Source organism: Myotis davidii, unplaced genomic scaffold (assembly GCF_000327345.1).
Source record: "Myotis davidii unplaced genomic scaffold, ASM32734v1 scaffold147, whole genome shotgun sequence".
Lineage (NCBI taxonomy): Eukaryota > Metazoa > Chordata > Mammalia > Chiroptera > Vespertilionidae > Myotis > Myotis davidii.
The window spans coordinates 8090259-8110254 of NW_006383010.1; the positions used below are offsets into that span (position 1 = coordinate 8090259).

The 19996-nt window shown below is 36.3% G+C and overlaps 1 protein-coding gene across 2 annotated transcripts in view; it reads left to right on the top strand.

Moving 5' to 3' along the window:
- LAMA2 (laminin subunit alpha 2) overlaps nt 1-19996 on the top strand; it is a 491338-nt gene that overhangs the window by 319174 nt on the left and 152168 nt on the right. For both annotated transcript variants that reach the window (XM_015557822.1, XM_015557823.1), the window contains exons 29-31: nt 3877-4011; nt 11316-11440; nt 16003-16089. In XM_015557822.1, the coding sequence (XP_015413308.1) occupies nt 3877-4011; nt 11316-11440; nt 16003-16089 (347 nt within the window). The remainder of the gene's footprint in view (nt 1-3876; nt 4012-11315; nt 11441-16002; nt 16090-19996) is intronic.

A 19996-nucleotide genomic window follows, 5' to 3' on the forward strand; every position in this document is an offset into this window, starting at 1 on the left:
TGAGATTTCAGTCCTGTTCATTGAAAATGTTAGTTCTAGAAATGCCTACTTATTACAACTTATGATTTGAATTAGAGACCATATTACCTTCAGAAGTCAAATAAAGGACACAATTTTCTCACCACACATATTAGTGTGGGAGCCATTGAATTTAATGTACTAAATATAGAAGCAACTCCTCCCAATCCTCTCAGTTAACAATGCTGTCTAAACAGACCTAAACTCAGGTTAGGTTGTGTGCAGAAATAGGAAATATTAACCATTGAATATGTGGCTCTCTGCAGTAAGATCATGGAAAACAGAAATGTGTAAGTTGATCTCTATGTCATATTTTGGTCATTTCCCCTCCTGCAGGTTTGATAGGATGTTTGGCTCACAGTTGAATAGCTGGTGTCTGCTGGGTCACCACTCAAAAGCTGTCACTTCTGTGGGGTAAAAATATTGTTTTTAATCCCCAAATAATTTAAACACGTGGTCAGCTCCTGAAATTCAAAGGACAAAATAGTGAAAATAGGTTTTTTTTTCTTACATACACACACCTCTTAAGGCACCCTTTATTATTTCTGTTGCACATGAAAGACCCAAATATTCTGTTCAGATGTAAGATATTGAGGAATGGTACGGGTAAGTGACATACATTGTAATTTTGTTTCCCAATGCAACTTGGAAAATCACTGTTGCCTTATTTTTAGTCTATTTTCAATGACTATATTTAAAAATTACCTGGGGATAGAAGCACCCATTTTGATTTATTGTATGTTAAGCACTAAACATACATTTACCTCACTTAATCCTCATAACAACCCTATTAAAAAATACAACACCATTTATTGAGTTCTCACTGTGTGTGGCACAATGCTAAGCATATTTCCTAGTACACTTACACCAACATCACTGAGGCTATAATATGATCCCATTATTACAGATGAGGAAATGGAAGCCCAGACAGGATAAGAAACCTGCTCATGATCCAACTGCTAGAAAACAGTAAAACTGCATTTAAATCTAGGCATGTCCGTTTCAAAATACCAAAATATACTTATATCCAACTATTATGCTATACAGTATCTGTATGTTACAGGTGAGGAAACTGAGGCCCAGACTATTCAAGACCTCCACAAAATCATGTGTAGTAAGTGGGACACAGGAATTAAACTCACGATTGCCTGATTGCAAAACCCATGTAAAGATATAAGATAGTGTTTTAATTGTCAACAATACAAATATCTATTTTTATTGTTAAACTCTGAGAAAATAAGGGGGCGTTGAGAACTCTGCACCTGGCGTATATTGGCTCATTACTCTCTGTCTCCCATTCCCTTCTGTCCATCTCCCACATTTTTGTGTAAATTTGATTCTAATATTTTGATGAGATAATATAGTATGAAAATAAACTACATATAGAAGGAAATCAGAAGAATATTGGACCAATGAATAATTTCATCACAAGGAAACTTTGAGTTTGAGTTAGAGAAATACAGGGATAAGATTACAACAGTGTTTATTTGCTTTTTTAAAAAAATTCTCTAGTGTGTTCCAGAAAGGATTTTAGACAGGACTTTAGAAAGTAGCTATTATCTTTCCTCTCTTTTTCCAAACTTAAATACAATCATTCTCATGAATTTTGCCCCAGTTTGCTGAGAAGAAAGACATCTGCTATTGAAAAACACACTTAAGTTTGTTAATGGAAACAATCAATACAAAGAGGACCCAGGAAAGGAGGGGATTAAAAAGAAATAAATGTCCCATTTCTTAAAAAAAAAAAAGTGTTTTAAAGTTTCTCACTTGTATCACGCAAGTCTCTTTTTCCTTGCTAACTCTTGGAACTTTAATAAGGACACAAAAGTAATCTGACTGGTTAGAACTTCAGAAATCATTTGGATTCATACACCTGCTCATTCACGGAATGATGAAAACGGTATCTCAGTGACAAGAGACTTCCCTGTATCCTTCAGACAAAACTAACTCCTCAGGCCAAGGCTTCCGTAGTCACCAGGGTCTGCAGGCATTTCCAGCCGAGAAGGAGGAGCATGTGGGCAAGTCTCCGTCCTGTGCTTATTAGACCCTCCTAGAGTTTGGAGACAAACCCTGGCTCTCCTCTCTGCTAATTGAATTTAAATCTCTGTGTTGGAGCCACATCAGTACTGAGTGCTCCTCAGATGATCTGTGCGCAGCCAGGGTTGGAACCCAGCTTGGACTTGCACGAGGGGTGCTTTCCTGCTGTGTCCTGCTACCTTTCCAGGGCAGAGGCATAGTAACAGGAAAAACTGGGAGTGTATTACAGTAAACGTCACCTGTGGCACGCACCTTCAAATTTCAGTCTATCAGATTGAATATCGTATGATTCTTCAATTAAAGAGCCATTTCTTAACTTTGTTCTTCTTAGACTTGTTTTAAACTTTCGCTTGAGACATAAAGTAGAGCTAGAAACATACTGTGTGCGATTTTTACACACACACACACTGCACACACCCCACACAAATATACCCCCCCAAAAATAATAACAATAATTATATAGGTATAGAAGGCTAAATTCCATATAAAGAAAATCCAATTTTATTCTTCAGTCAGCATGCTAAAGAATTGGAACAACCCACACTGTATAATATTTTTAAATACACCTTGGATTGTTTCTTTAGTTATGTTCAAAAGAATTCCTCAGTCATAATTTCTAGACCTTATTTGGTAAAAATGGAAAAATCAACCTTGATTTTTAATAATGTGAATAAACTTATTAAAATAGAATAAGACATCCACCTTGAAACAAGTAAGGCTCAAAATATTTTGAATACTATTCCCGGTTTTATCAGCTGGCATTATTAAATCTCATGAGCTTTTTTATAGGCTGTGATAAAAGCAGGGACTCTTAACTGAGGTTCTTTCACATTATGAGAATCAAAATAAACAAGGAGTGTGCTGACCATTGATCTTTTTCCCTTTGTAAGCCACTTGCCTCTTCCACTAGAGAGGACCTACTCCAGAACCAAAAGGATGCAGAGGCACGATGAAGTTCTTAACCCACTAGTGTTTCCCCTGCTGATTAAGCCGTCACTTTTCTTTTAACAGTGGGAACAAGATATCCTGTGAAAAAAATCCTACAGAGCCAGAGTGATAAAGCAGTCCCTTTGTAATCTTCAGTGGTATCTGAAAAACTAACTCTTGACTCTTACTCATAAATCAGTGTCTGATAAAGGCAGCAGTTTTACATACAGAGAGGACTGAGCCCAGAACATAAAGACTGTTCTCATTCTCAGCGAATGAGAGCTGTGGGCTTCTCTCTGGTTTTTATTGCAAAATAAATAAATAAAATAGACCAGGGGAAAGATAAATTTTATTAGCAGCCTAATATTCCCAAGACATGTAGAGCTTTTATTACTTTGAATTTCTTACTTTTATAATCTTTCAATTATACTGATATGAATAATGCAACCATGATACTATTTTACTTATTTGATTTTTTTTTTCTGAGACTTGTTGGACACTTGCTAGTTGTCCATCCAACACAAAAGGAGCAGATTTTAGATTGTAAAGGATATTGGAATTCTCTCTTTACTTCCTATGGCAATTTTATTTAGAACCAAACGTCTTTCTCAAGAAAAAGATGACTATTTGAAGCATTTTCAGGCTGAGTGGTATATGTAAGTGACAGCTTTCTGTTACAAAAATCTGATGACATGGATGCTGCCTGTACACTCTAGGGACCAGGCAGAAATACACTTTAGGAATCAAAAATGGCACTTGTGTTTGTACGTGATGTTGCCTTTAATGCAGGTGGCGGGGGAAGAAGTCCTTTGGAACTACACTGAGAACCCAACCAAGTGTTACCGAAGCGAGATTTATCAGTGGGCTGTTCTAATCGGCTTCTTTTTCTTTCAGACATGCATGCCGGGATTTTATCGACTGCGTTCTGGGCCGGGTGGCCGCCCCACTGGGCCAACCCTGGGCACCTGTGTTCCATGTCAGTGTAATGGACACAGCAGCCTCTGTGACCCTGAGACCTCCATATGCCAGGTATTCCCCCGAGCCTTTCTAAACACGGTTCATGTGTTCATTTCTCTTTACACATGCTCAGATACCATGTACAGAGGCCGCAAAACTGCAGGGAGTGTGTGTGTGTGTGTGTTTGTGTGTGTGTGTGTGTGTGTGTGTGTGTGTGAAATAAAACATGCAGCAAAAATGGCATTTATCACATTACACATTTTTTAAATAATTAAGAAATGATGATTGGGAAAGCCACTACTCACATCAAGAAACAGAATATTAGCAGCATCTTAGAATAACAGCCGAGGAAACAACTATTCATGTAAAAATCAGGAGGGTTTTTCTGATTATAAACAAAAATAAGCCTTTTATAAGAAATTTGAAAATTATAAAGAAGTATTAAGAAAAAAATCAAAGCCATCCAGAATTCAACTTAATATAAACATTTTATATTTAGGTTATTTCCTACCAATGTTATGCATGTGTTTGTAGATATGATTTATATAATACCATAGGTGCAGTTTTATGTATACACTAGAGGCCCAGTGCTCAAAAATTTGTGCATGGGCGGTGGGGGGGAGGAGAGTCCCTCAGTCCAGCCTGTGCCCTCTCGCAGTGTGGGACCCCGCGTTGATGACCACCTTCTGGCTTAGGCCCACTCCCCAGGGGGATTGGGCCTAAGCTGGCAGTCAGACATCCCTCTGGCAGCCCGGGAGCCCTCAGGGGATGTCCACTTGCCAGCAGGGAGCAGATCTAAGCTGCAGTCAGACATCTTTAGCGCTGCTGAGGAGGTGGGAGAAGCTCCCACCACCACCACTGTACTGGGAGCTGTCAGCCTGGCTTGTGGCTGAGCAGAGCTCCCCCTGTGGGACCGCACTGACCACCAGGGCGCAGCTCCTGCATTGAGTGTCTGCCCCCTGGTGGTCAGTGTGTGTCATAGTGACCAGTCATCCCAGTCGTTCTGCTGTTAGGGTCAGTTTGCATATTACCCTTTTATTATATAGGATTATGAGCATATTATAGTGCTTAGATATATTCTAAAATCTTTACAATCTTTGATAGTTATTCTTATAATTTCACTATTTCCCTTAGAATTCCAGCTGCTCTTATTAGTTAGTTGGTTGGTTAGTTAGTTAGTTTAGTCTGTTCCTACTAATAGCCTACTCCACCACCACTGTCCTGTCTTGGAACAGTCAGGACTAGCAAGAAATTCAGCATCTAGAGTCCCCCTGACTCCCCAACCCCCACACAGCTCTGGATATCTCCTTTGCTGAACCCATTTCCCACCCCTCCTCATCTTCTGAACCCTTTCCAGCAAGCCGGGTGGGACTCTTGCTCACACATCAGCAAAATCCCCTGCATAACCTGCCTTTTCCCTTACTGTTGTCTTTTCTTTCCTTGCCTGCAACACACTTTTCCCCTGCAGTGCCTTCAAGTGGGATCCATTGCCTTCTCTCACTCCCCTCAGCCTGACCGTGGGGCAGGTGTCCCTGCTCCTCATTGCCATGTTCGTATCATCATCCTTTTCTCCTCCATAACAACACCCATTATAATGTCAAATTCATCAGAAAGTGTGATACATCAGACATTAAATTCAGCAATAATAATGTTGGCTACCATGTGTCCAATCCTATGTATATTCCAGGACCCATGAAGGCTATTGTAGATAGATTTTTCTCAGGTTTTCTGTTTATGAGGTGGATAGGGTTATTCTTTCTATCTTTTTAAAATATATTTTTATTGATTCCAGACAGGAAAGGGGAGGAAGCGAGAAGTAGAAATATCAATGATGAGAGAGAATCATCCATTGGCTGCCTCCTGCACAGCCCACACTAGGAATTGAACCCACACCCCAAGCATGTGCCCTGACCTGGAATTGAACCATGACCTCCAGGTTCATGGGTTGACGCTCAAACACTGAGCCATGGCAGCTGTGCAAGATTATTCTTTCTTTCACAGTTTATGAACTGATACTGAGAGAAACTAAATAATTTGCTCAACTCATAAGCCAATAAGGGGTAGATCTGTGATTCAAACTGGTGCATTTAAATAGTCATTGACTGAATGTTTCATGATATCCTCGAAAAGGCTGAAAACAAGAGCCAGGTGGTAATCAGATAACAGGTTTGATGGGTGTAGAAGTTGCTGATTTGACAGGATAATTTCTAGAGATGTCCCCAGGGATGAAACATCAGCTTTGTGTTTGACCCTGTCATATTCAAAATCCGTATCAGTGATTTGGATGAGCTCTACCAAACATCCAGATAACATAAAGCTGAACGTGTTCTATAGAATCAAAAGGTGGTCAAGAATCAAAAAGAGCATGACAGGTAGAACAATAAGATGAGTTTTGAACTGAGGCAGGTCCACGTGTCTATTTATGCTTGAGGCATTTGTTAGTAAGTATTTCCAATTCACAGGCATTATGGTAGGTGGGAGGAACATAAGGATGAGGAAGGGATGCTTGGGCCTTGCCCACGAGGAGCTTATATCTAGAGTTTAAGGAAACGAAACAACAACAGTAACATAGGAAATGACACATGATAGCAATTGCTGTGAAATAGAAGCTTTTACTTGACTGTAGATTCATTTCTATAAATCCAGATCAAGGAAGGAAGTGCATTCATTATATTTGCAAATCACAGGTAGAGACTGATAATCTCTATTTTAAGAGAAATCCTGAGTAACCAGGATTGTTAAATGTTTAGCTTAAAAAGAAGATACTTAGCTTGAAAAATGATTTAGGAAATAATAGTATCATTTAGCTATTTAAGGACTTTTCCTGGAAAATGGAAATTAAATTTAATCTGCATAGCTTCAGACAGTAGAACTTGGATCACTGACTGCAAATAAGACTGAAACTAACTTTTATTCATCGTAGTGGAAATTTCATAGCTTATAGTTATACAAGATGAAAAGGGCTGCCTTATAAGAATTCGTGCATTTAATAATGTATCAAGGAAAGTTTGGAGGTAACGCTATAAGGAAAGCAGGTTAGGTTAGGTAACTTCTAACATTAGGTCTAACATACTATATTATTAATATTAAACTCATTTGATTTAATAGAAGGAATATATATTTCCAATTTTCCCATGTGCAAAAAATACAAATATTATATTCTAATCTATTATTGAAAAAATACTAGCACATATCACTGTTGAGAATATAATTGAACTATTCACTAGGTACCTAAAACAGAAATTTTTTCTAAAGATTAATTTCTACACAAGAGAAATATTATCAGAAATATTATGTTTACTATTTCAAAACAGACAGGAAAGTCACATAAAAGGTCTGTGTCAAAAAGTTTCAAAAAGAGCATCATGATTTATGTGCTGAGTTTGTGGACCTAACCAGAACATTTGATTCAGTTAACCAAGTTTAGATGTCAGCAACCCTTTGAAAGATTGACTGTCCAGAGAAGGTCAAAATATTTGTTAGCTGTGTAAAGAAATTATAGAGTAGTAGTTATGAGAGGAGAAAACCATATTTTTGAATCTCTATTTCTAGTAATGGTTAACATTACCTTTGAGTGTTTTTGTTATTAGTGTTGCATTAGTTTACAAAAAATACTTATGCAGTGAATTTTTTTTTTTTTACAAAAGCAAAATTTTAAAATTTTTGTTCAAGATCTCATGTACTTTTGGGCACATGTCCATTTCTAGAACTGTAAAATATGTGCTTAAAACACTCCCCAGTTAACACTTATTCATCCTTTCACACTTTGCTGAATGATTTGAGACTGGAATTCATAGATAATTAGTTTGTCTTAGAATCATTATTTTTCACTATACTACTATTAAATATGGAATGACTGTTTTATTGCTAAAATATAATGGTTCCTTTGGATGGCTGAATAAAAGAGGATTATGGTACTTAAATCAATATGAAAATACAAATCATCTTGCCCTGCTAGTCACATTTTCTGTTCAAATCATTAGACTTGAAACTTAGCCTTTTTCATCTTAAGAAGCCTGACCAGTTTCATCTATACTTCCTAGAAAGTACATTCATTCAGTCAGTCATTCAAAGTAGTCATTGGATGCCCAGCATGTTTCAATCACTGTGTTGAGCTTGAAGGAGCATTTAGCGGGCTTGGGGCATCAGAGAATATTGATCAGAGAAAGTAACATTTATTTATAATAAGAGCTGAAATAAATAGTTGCTAGCCAGGTAAAAAGGAGAAAAATTATTTCAGAACAAGGGATGTGCATATGAAAAGTCTCAGAGGTGAGAGAGAGCATTACATAATTCGAGAATTTCAGACAGTCACATATAGCTTTAGCATAGTGTGCAAAGGTTACAGTCGCTAGATGTAAGCCTAGAGGGGTAAGTAGGGGCTGGATTCTAAAGGTCTTCCTAGCCATGCTAGAGAGTCTGTCATTCCTCCTAAGGTCAATGGGGACTAGTGTGGGCTTTCAAACAAGAAAGCGGCACGATTTGATATGTTCTTTAGAATGATCACTCTGATTTTAGTGTGAGGAAATTAATGGGTGAGAAAATGTGAAGGCAGGATCTTTAGCTAAGAGGCTGTTGTAATAAGATAAAAGATTATGGTTGCCAGATAAAAATAATAGCAGCAAGGAAATAAAAAAACACACACAGATAATAGAATCGTGGAATATGGTGATAAAGTAGATACCTGGAAAACCTCTAGATTGCTGGCCTGGGTAATTAAGAGGGTGAGAGTGACCTCAAATAAAATTGGAAATACAGAAATATTTGCAGGTTTTAAAGAAATGAGCATAGTATTTGTCATTTCAAATTCAAGGTGCTCTTATGTTATGCGTTATGAGCTATCCAAGAAGCAAGTGGAAATGTGAGTCTGGAAATCATTAGAGATGTCTGTGCTGAATATATAAAACTTACAGTTTGGGGCACATAGATGATAGTGGAAGTTGTAGTAATGGATGAAATCATCAGGGTAGAATGTAAAGGAAAGAAAGAGAAGAGAACCAAAGTTTGAATCAAGGACACCAATTCTTAGTACACAGAAAGGGAAGCAAGAGTTCATGAAGGAGGATAAAAAAGAGAAGCCATAGAAGTAGGAGAAAATCAATAAATTTACTATTAAGAAACCATAGGAAGAGATATTTTGATGAAAGGTGGCCAGAAATATCAGCTGCCACAGAGAGTTCATATATCAGGGAAACTGATAATTGTCAGTAAATTTTAATTTAGCAACAAAGATTTTATGCATGAGCCTGGAATTGTGTTATTGCTGAAGTCAGAAGCCTGTTTAAAGGATGAATGGGAGATGAGGAAGTAGAGACCGGGAATGTAAACAATGCTTTTTAAATGCTTAGCAAAGATAGCCTGGAAGTTATCAAGGGACTTGAGACCCCAGTGTTGTTGTTTCTTAAGATAGGAAAGACTTGACCAACCTCAAATGTCAATGGAAAAAAGCCAGCAAAGGAGGAGACAATGCAGATGCTGGAGAAAATGGGAGGCAGGAGGGTAAGGAAATCAAAATTTAGGAAGAGAGTAGCTTTAGACAAACAACAAAATACCATTCCCTATACATAGAAATAAATATTAACGTGATAGAAAAATAGTGCAGGCAAGATGGTGAGTCATTTGGCCATGAAGGAGTACGCGAATGAGGACTTTTTCCTCTCTGAATATAGGGGCTGTCCTCTGCTGAGGGTGTGGTGGAGAATTAGAATATTTGAGATTTATATCTCACTAAATAGAAAAACTTGATTTTACATTAAGGTATAAATTGCATCTGTAAGTAATACAATATGTTTTCAAATGCATCACTAAAGATGTAAAAAGAAAACTCCAAAGATCTAAGATTCATTGAGGTAATGTCATGGTTTCTCCCCCAGGGAATAAAGTAAACTCTCAAAAAGAGTGAATAGAAGGTCTAAAAACTAATCTTAATTCCATTGTAATTTCAGTAGAAAAAGTTATTTGACTGACTGTTTATCATGAATGACCACACATACCATACCGAACATTGTCTGTCCATTAGAAAACACATGAAAAATATATATGTGCTTCTTGATTGACTGAATGAAGCAAAGAGCTCAGCATATGGGATGTGGTTTATGTTTAATACAGAGCCCAGAGGTGTCTCTGTGGCTCCAGCTGAGCTGATCAAATCAGCTCATTATACATCTATTTTTTAAATGACTTTTTTGCTCCCAATTTTTTATACTGTTTATGTCATCCTTCTGACCACTCCAAATCCTGACTTATAAAATCAAGCTAAAATCCTACTCAGAATTCCTTCCGTTTTCTCCTGTTTCTCAACTTCCGAAGTCAAATGTCACATTTACACTAAACCACAGTTGATATTGCATTCTTTATGCGCAATATAAAGAACAAAATAAAGGAACAAACAAAATAGGAACAAAGACAGACTGAGGGTTGCTAGAGAGGAAGGGCTTTGGGGGACTGGATGAAAATGTTGAAGGGACTAAGAAGTACCAATATGGTCATAGGGATGTAAAATACAGCATCGGGAATACAGTCAGTAATATTATAATAACTGTGTATCGTGCTAGGTGGTAGGATGTTATTTTACCTTTTCCCCTCACTTGATTCCTCTCACTACTGGTCTCAGTGCCTGGCATGTAGCTCTTTCTCAGTCCTTATTGCATATATAAATCCTATGTGTTAAATACATTTCTACTTCGTGAGAGTTTTAATTTCAAAACCATTTACACACAATTCTGAAACTATTCTAATTCCTTATGTAAATATCTTAAAGCATATTACCCAGCGCCTCTTATGATGCAAGATGAAAAGAAAATATTGACCTGAGATTCCTAGGTTAGATTGGGTCCTCTCTTTCTCTAAAGAACCATTAACATATGGCAAGAATTAGATGAGTAACATTCTTTAGGTGGTAACTAAACTGACTGGTTTTTTTTTCTATTGTTTTCTCTTAAAAAAATGTATGCCTGGTTTGGTTTCAGAAAGCCCACTGATGGGCATGCACCAGGTTCCAGGACTGTTATCATTTTGCAGTGCTTTGTCAAGAAGAAATATCAATGGCCAAATGATATAATAAATTTTAGAAATTTCTGAAGTTTATTCCTGACATTAGAGTAAGAGAAAAAAAATTATAGTGACATTCACATAGGAAAAGGAGAACAAAAAATCTTGTCAGTAGAGTTATAACAGCCCAGTATTAGTTTCTCAAAGGAAAGAGTTTTAAAAATATATATGTATATCAAGCATTGAGTTTTCTGTCAATGGTGTGTGTGTGTGTGTGTGTGTGTGTGTTCACAATCTCACGTACACTCATAGGCGCAGAGCTGTATGATAAATTCCATTAGAACTCTCGTTACATTAAAAACAAATTCCTCCCTTTTCCTTTACAGGATTGTCAACATCACACTGCTGGTGACTTCTGTGAGCGATGTGCTCTCGGGTACTATGGAATTGTCACGGGATTGCCGAATGACTGTCAGCAATGTGCTTGCCCTCTGATTTCTTCCAGCAACAAGTAAGATGGAGAACTATTGCCATGTTTCCCAGTCAGTAACCCCATCTGGGTAGCACCTGGGCTTTCAGATTTGGCTATATTTCTCCTGTAGACAAAAATCTCAATTTAAGATAGAAATTTATTTAACAGTATAAAAATAAGACAAAAGTGAGCACATAATACCTTATGGTTCATTTTTCTTTTAAAACCTTGTCCCAAGTAAATAATATTTATTAATTAAAATATAAATGTTAACATATGTCTTTGAATAAATGTACATAATTTTATATATTTTTATAAAGGTCTAATGTTTATATATAACTCTGCCATAAATTCAAGCTATGAGGATTGTTTGGTGTATATATATCACATTTTTTGGCTGTTTCTCTTCATTTGCGGTGTTTAATTCTTGATTGGTAAAGAATTATCAAGAAAATAATTTTAAAATGGTACAAGTGAAAAAAGGTGACTTAGTGCTATGCTCCAAAATAAGTCAGTATCTCACAGAAAAACAGCCCCCTTTCTATTAAAATGCTCCAAACTTGATACCATGGAAACACAGCCATGAGGGGAAGCAAAATCTGGAATATTTTATTTCAGTGCTGTCTGAACATTATGCATTAGTTTATATATTTTTTTTAAAAAAAAAACCTAAGTATTTTCATTTACATTTTTGCTAAGGATACCTACACTTTCTGCTAAGTGATTTATAGACTTCAGTCTCTACATGGCGGGGCAGTGTTTCTCAAAGAATTTGCTGTTGAAAAGAAGTAGGACAGTTTGCTCAGATATAGAATCCTTACCTTGAATTTATAAGAACTGCAAACAACTCAGATGAAGAGATCATTCTACCAGTGATGACTTACTGGGTTTTTTTTTTATTTGTTTGTTTGTTTGTTTTTGTGTGTGTATGTTTTAATATTTGGTTTTATATACATTCTAAAAACTTCATTTAAATTGTCTCCCTTTCCTCTACAATCTCCTGTTTATTGTTTAATAGAATCACAGGTATTTATAGGGAGTCCAATGTAAATGTTTAGGGGATTTGGATATTGATGAGGATATTATGTGATTTATTATTTCATCTAAGCACCAAGTGGTGGATTTTTTAAAATAATTTTATTTTCATTTTTCCATAATCTCCATTAGGTGATCAAATTTCAATAAGAGAATGTTATTTATTTTATTGTTTATTAAAATGTAAACCAATTGGCCCAGCCACTATGGGTAGTGGTTGCATGTCGACCTATGAACCAAGAGGTCATGGTTTGATTCCAGTCAGGGCACATGCCCTGGTTGTGGGCTTGATCCCCTGTAGGGAGTATGCAGGAGGCAGCTGATCAATGGTTCTCGCTCATCATTGATGTTGGTAACTCTCTCCTCCACTCCCTTCCCCTCTGAAATCAGTAAATGTATATTTTTTGAAAATATGAACCATTTGGATTATAAAATTTCAATAATTGATAATTTACTGTTGGATGAGCTATAACAAAAGCTATAAGACATATAAAAGAGAAGGGTGTAGAGGGTCACAAAATGTATCTGAAGAGAAGTCAACTTAAATGTAAAGAGAATTCAAAGTTAAAAAATATCACCCTTGAAGAAATGGTAGTATTCATAATAGATCCTAAAACAGTGGATTGAAGAACTTTTATTGGTGGAGATAGTAGGAAATTATATGAGCAAAGGCTTAGAGAATAGAAAATACAGGACATGTTTAAGGACTAGTAAGAAAAAAATTTGAAGCATGGTTTTCAAAAAGAATTTCATAATTGCAGATGAAAATGAATTGGAAAATGGAGGCCATATTGGAGACATCCTTGAATACCAGTCTAAGAAACCGCTGCTTAATTTTCTATGTAATAAAGAAACACTATAAGTTTTTATTATTAAGAAAAGTTTGATATCACGAGAGCCACACTTTAGAAAAACTATTATGATAGAGTTGAATATAATGAATTGAAACAGGCAAAGAAGAAAAGTGATGAGACCAATTAAAAAGCTATTGCATTAGCTTAGGCAAACGATAATTAGAACCTAAAAGTAGAAAATAGTAACAAGAATGGAGACAGGTGGGTGAATGTGAGGAAATGGTTGAATGTAGTTCTACAGAATTGATAACTAATTAAATAAGCGGGGTGATAGCCAGGTAGCTCAGAGTGGAAGCCGGAGGCTTTTAGCGAGGTTGATCCCCTATGGTGGTGCTGTTAACTGAAATAGGGAAACTGACAGAGAGCTGCTATAGAAGAAAGACAATTTATGTTTCAAATAGGTTAACATTGATATCAAGGGTTTGTCTAAATGCAAATATGCAAACAGCTGCAGGAAATGGAAATCTGAAAATGTGAAGGGCACGTGAAGAAAGACATATGTTAATAAATGAATCAAAGTCAGGTAAGATTTCCCGGGGTATTATTACCCAAGCGGACCACATGGAAAGGAGGAAACATAAGACTCTCTACATTAGAGAAGCCGGAAAGAAAGGAAGAGCCAAGATGGGGCTGTGAGGCCGACAAGGGAAGTAAGGCCCCACTGCCACGAGCACCACAGAGAGAAGAGCAGCAGTAAAGGAGCATCCGATTCTGGTTGCAAGCAAGACTCAGTGCGTATGCTGGGGATTAACCCAGGCTCACTGTTGAATTTTAACCATCAGTGATGAAAGAGCAGACATTAGTTACAAGGGTGTGAGTTTACAGCTTTAAGAAATTTAAGAAGGAAAAGAAAGCGTACCACCTTGATTGCTTAGCAGAATTTTTAAAAAGTGTGTTTTCTTTTTCCTATATATGATTTGTATAACTTTTAATATGTTTTTATTGATTTTTAGAGAGATAAGAAGGGAGAGGGACAGAGAGATAGGAACATCAATGATGAGAGAGAATCAGCCTCCTGCATACCCCCCCGCTGGGGATCGAGCCCACAACCTGGGCATGTGCCCTGACCGAATCAAATCTTGACCTTTTGGTTTCTAGGTCAATGCTCAACCACTGAGCACATCAGCTGGGCTGATTGGTATAATTTATGAGTACATTTTTTTTTTGCAATGGGCCTTGTAAGAATCAAAATACCAAATCAAAAGCCTAGTTCAGTGGCTTCAAAAGTTTATTGGTCACAGCCACAGTAAGAAATACATTTTTTATATTATAACCTACTGCCCAGAAGCTTGCATATGTAGATATCTGTCTGTCTACCTATCTCATACCTATCTCTATTTTTGTGAAGGCAAAAAATAAACTTTTTAGATAATGAGCTTGTGAATAGTAGATCGATTTATTTACATATTTTGCAAGGTTAGAATTCATTACTCATTCATACACTATTGATTTAATGCATTACAAGTAAAATAAGACGCTAAAAGCAATAGAAGTTGTGACCCTCATCTATACACTTTATTGCTTTTTTCAGCATCCACTGGGTTAGCAGACCAGCAAAAAGAAAAATGAGGTGTTTGCAGCATTACCATTTTGCAGCAAATATCTTTGTTTTTTTATCTCAAAGATTCCAGTACCCCATGCAGTGGTATCAAGTGAGAATGCAGCACTCTTTACCTTTAAAAGAAGTTTATAAACCCCCCAAACTACATGTTAATGCAGCTTAGTTTTCAAGTCCTGTCAAGTCTTTTTTTTTTGTAGGGTAAGATGTCAACAGTCCTGGAGCAAGCCTGACTGGCTGTGGTCTACCAGTTTTGAAATGCAAACAGAGCAGGTTAAATAAGACCTACTTGTTAGTAAAACTTATAAAATTGTCAGAAAAATCTTACCCACTTCATGCAATTTAGTGTGAGAAAAGTTTTCCTTCTTTTCTCACACTAAATTGCATTACTTGGTATTTCAAGTAAAATGTAGTTTGAAATTTATATGTAAATGAGAAAATGCATTCTTTTATGTTAAGTAAAACATTTATTCACACTTCATATGTTAAAGTGCCAGTGACAATTTAAGCTGAGTTTTCAGAAAAAAAGTTTAATATAGCTTTTATGCCTCCCCCCTTTTTTACCTGAAAGATATTTAATAATACTTATTCCACTGTCAGAAAAATATGTATACACTTTAGTCATGTTTTTCTTTTGATTCATGAAAAGTGGACACTTTTGCTAAATGTTTCATATTTTTATGGTTGCCATATAATTATTAAAATTTTAACATAGGCACTGTGATGCATTGTTAATTCATTAAAAACTAAGCATATTTATTTGTTGATTATTATTGGTACTGTTTAGTTGTGATATTTTACCCTTGAATAGGAACTTAGCATTATAAATAGGCATTTATAATCACCAAAAATAAGTTCCAAGCATCCAGATTAGGGGTGGGGAACCTTATTTCTGCACAGCCATTTGGATAGTTATAAAATCATTCGCGGGCTGTTCAAAATTATCAACTTAAAAATTATCCTGCTATATTTGATCAAATGGTTCAATTAACTTACCCCTAATGCCTTGGTAGGGCCAGACCAAATGATTTCTCGGGCTTTGGGTATCCCGCGGGACTGATGTTCCCCATCTCTGATCTGGATCATGGGTAGAATTTCTTAAATTTGTAAAATAAATAGGTGAAAGTAGTATTTACAACGTTTCTCTGATTCAGTTTCAGCCCTTCTTGTGTCATGGAAGGCCTGGATGATTACCGCTGCACGGCGTGTCCGCGTGGATATGAAGGCCAGTACTGCGAACGGTATGAACAGTCATGCTGCGTAGAGAGTAATGATGCTTAGAGCCAGGATAATGAAGGATCATAATAGAAAAGTATTCATTATTTTCATAGCTTTATTGTTTTCATTTTCACTGGTGCTTTATATGCTTTCAAAATTATTTTCCTATCTTTAGGGTTTCTCCAAAAAAACAAATTCTTTCACAATTTTCTAATCTGTTTTAATATATATATATATACATATAGATGCATATATACCATCGTGTGTGTGTGTGTGTGTGTGTGTGTGTAGAGAAAGAGAGAGAAAGGGGGGGAGGGGCTTTATAAGAACAAATAAATCAATTTCCAAAAGCTTATAAGTAGTTAATATTAACAAAAAGCTGGCCACACATAATTCTCATTTTAGTTCCGTGGAAAATACTGGCTAGCACTAATTACACACACATCACTGTTCTGAGCACTCTGGCACCACATCAGCAAGTATATACATAATTCAGAATATAAATGGTACCAAGCATTCTTAATTAGAACAACTCAAACAATAAAGTGTTTGTTGTTCAGTTCTCTTTTTCACCAGGCAAACAGTATTTAATAAATGCTTCCTCTCACCATGTTTTCTACAAAATCTGATAATAGATGTATACCATTATTAAATTGGATTCCAACTATAATACAAATGTTAAATTAAGAAGCACATTTCAGACTGACTGTCTAGTAAGTTTGTAATTAATATCTTCTGGAACCATAGTTTCTATAAAATCAGTATCCCAGATATTCAAGTGTATCGCTGCCATTTTTAGTATGTTTTAGGCATTATCCCTAAAGTAACAAAGAGTAACTAATATTAACTATTAACATTATACACACATAATTTTTGCATAATTGGTAACAATATAAACTTTTCTGAAGGCCCATAGATATAGCCTAGCTCCTCTAGTTTAATTAGGTTCCATTTTTCTTACCTATAATAGCAAAATAGATGATGTTCTACCTACTTTAAATGAACATTGTGAAGATCAAGTGTACAGAGGGTACTGTGGATGCCCTGCCTACGCACCTTCACAGAAGCTGCTTCTCCCATGGGAGGGGCTACAAGGCCTGAGAATTGACCCCACCCTCCTCCAGCGGTTCCAAGTCCTTGACTAACTGGTATGAGAGTGCAAAGTTTAGCTTCTCTTACCCTAATTTGAACAAATTTTGAGATGTTATATATGCTACAGAGCAATATAAACAGATATTAATGTGATCATTACTTGTTTAAGAATCTTCTTTTGATATTACAGCAATGGTTGTATTAATAATGGAAATAAGTAGGTAACTAAATAAACTTGTTTTATAAATGCCAATGCAGTTTCTATAAGTTTGCAAAACATATTTGCAAATAATTCTATGTGGTAATTCTAAACACGATATCCAATACTTGCATATATATAAAACAGTGCATTTACAATTTCCATGTCAAGAGAAATTGGCAGCAATTAAATAGCTTAAAGCAACACAGAATTCAAAAAGATTTCCATTTGTTTTGGAGACATATACATCACTTGAATAGATACATACTTTAACATCACCACCAGTGTGCTTTGGTAATCATGCTTAGTCTAATATTCATTTCTTGCCCTTGTAAACTCCAGCAGGATGATGACTGAAAGCATCCCTGCACACCCAGGAAATTATCTGCAGTAATTTATGAAAAGAAATGTTTGATAGCATAGCTACATTTATAAATTGAAGTTACCACTATCTGTGAAAGCATGTATATAGAAAAGACTGGAAGGTACACTGTAATGTCAATTATTGTCTTCAGGCAGCATGATTTCAGAAAATTTATTTTTTAATATCCATTAATGTTTAATAAATAGGAGTGGGCAGTTTATACAGCATATAGATGATCAGGGTCATACACTATCAAATGTGAAAGGCTTGAATTGTTTCTGCAGTCATCCAGTGTTGTTACAGCTTTACATTCATCACCTCTAACATAAATGATCAGGTTCTATTTCCCTGAAAAATTGCTTTTATTCGGCTCAATTAAACCAAAGGTCTTGGTTAAATTTTTACTCTAACCTTCCAACTAAATTTTTCCCACTCTGAGAGATCCTTCAATCATTTAAATCACCTTATGACCTGCCCAAACTCATCAGCTTAGGTCTAGAACTGCTTACACGTCTTGAGCGTCTGCAGAAGTGTAGAAACCCTCCCATGCTCTTTCTTACTTACTCTTATAATAAACTCTTTGAGCATTTAATCAATCTGAACCAGCATAGAATGCTTTCACCTAAATTTGTTAAGAAACAATTTAAGAGGATTTATATAAATGACAGTTTTATTGAACATATAGTGGAAATCAAATAACAATTTTTCCAATAAATATATAAAAGCCTAATGTTACAGATAATTTTCTTCTTGCTTTGCCTTTTCTAACCAGGCCAGAATAAATTAACTTTCACAATCAGCCATGAAAATTTTATAATACCAGGTCACAAAAAATGGTCCAAAATTATTAGATCAGTGTTAGTAGCTTTGGCTCTAACGTCCTATTATCTCTCAACTTCCTCCCATACTTGCCTTTTGAACAAAAATTCTGACTGTTGATTACATTTAGACTAACTATATATAATTTATTGTCCAACCTGGGATACTTGAAGGAGAGACAGGAACTATAATTAAGCCAGGAAACAGGTAATCTGGGACCATTCTGGGTAAATCAGAGCATAAGGTCTTGCCAGGATCTTGTAAAGTTACCGCTTCCAGTAACATAACCAAGGGTGTATCCTTGAGTGAATGAATGCATGGATGAGTGGAATAGTCATTGAATGGATTGCCTTTGGGTTTATCCAGTTGGGTTTTCCTTTTAATTTATCAAGTAGATGTTATGTATTTTATTTATACAACATTAGCCCACTTCCATGGACACACAATGAATAATTCATCTTGTGAAAGGAAAGAGCAATAGAATTAAATAAAAGACCTAGTTTATTGTCCCTTAACTTGCTTCTTGTCACTCAATAAAATCATGGGTTTGGCACCAGTGGAGGGGTTCTTGTCCCCTCTTTGGGGTATAAATCAAGAGAGGAGGTTAAACAGATTCAAAAGGGAAGAGGTTTGCTAAAAACTGGGTGACAGGTCAAAGGGAGAGGGCGGGAGCTTGAGGCATCAAGGCAGCACACACTGACAGAGAGTATGGCCCCCCTAAGCGCTGCTGGGGTCTGGCTTGCAGAGCGCTGGGTTCAGAATAGATCTCTCCTTTCTCCAGATTCCCGCCGTTGGCTGGCATTGACTGGCTCAGGCACAAACGCATTGGTTTGGGGAGTACCAGATGGGAAACCTTCATCTGACCTGGGAGAGACTCAAGAAGTAACTGAAGGACCTTCCTATTCATCCAAGGGTCTCAGCCTGTCTCAGGTTGAATGATTCAGTCATTTGACATCTAAAATGCAGGAGCCTGGGAAAGGCCAGGAGTCGATATATAACCTTATTTATTTATAATTTTTGAAAAACAAGGCTTTAAAAAATAGTTGATGATCTAGAATAGTGATGGGCAAACTATAGTGCACAGGACTCAGACCGTTTTGTGATTCTGTATGGCATTCAAGCTATGAAATGGTTGTTGCAAGCCAACATTTACAAATCAATCTGATGATAGGAAGCACTAAATTTGAACCCTAGTTAAGTGAATTTGATACCTCAACAAGAATTTCTTTCTTTACACTAGTAGATTAGTTTTACTTACTAGATTGTTATTATAAAATAATTTGTACCAATTATTTTTATTATTATTATATCTATCAACAACAACAACAAAAAACATTTGGGATTTTTTTTCTCTCTTACTACATGATTTTGATTGTTGTCTCTTGACCAGCAAAGCTTAAAATGTTTATTATCTGGCTCTTTATAGGAAAAGTTTGCTGACCCCTGATCTATTGAC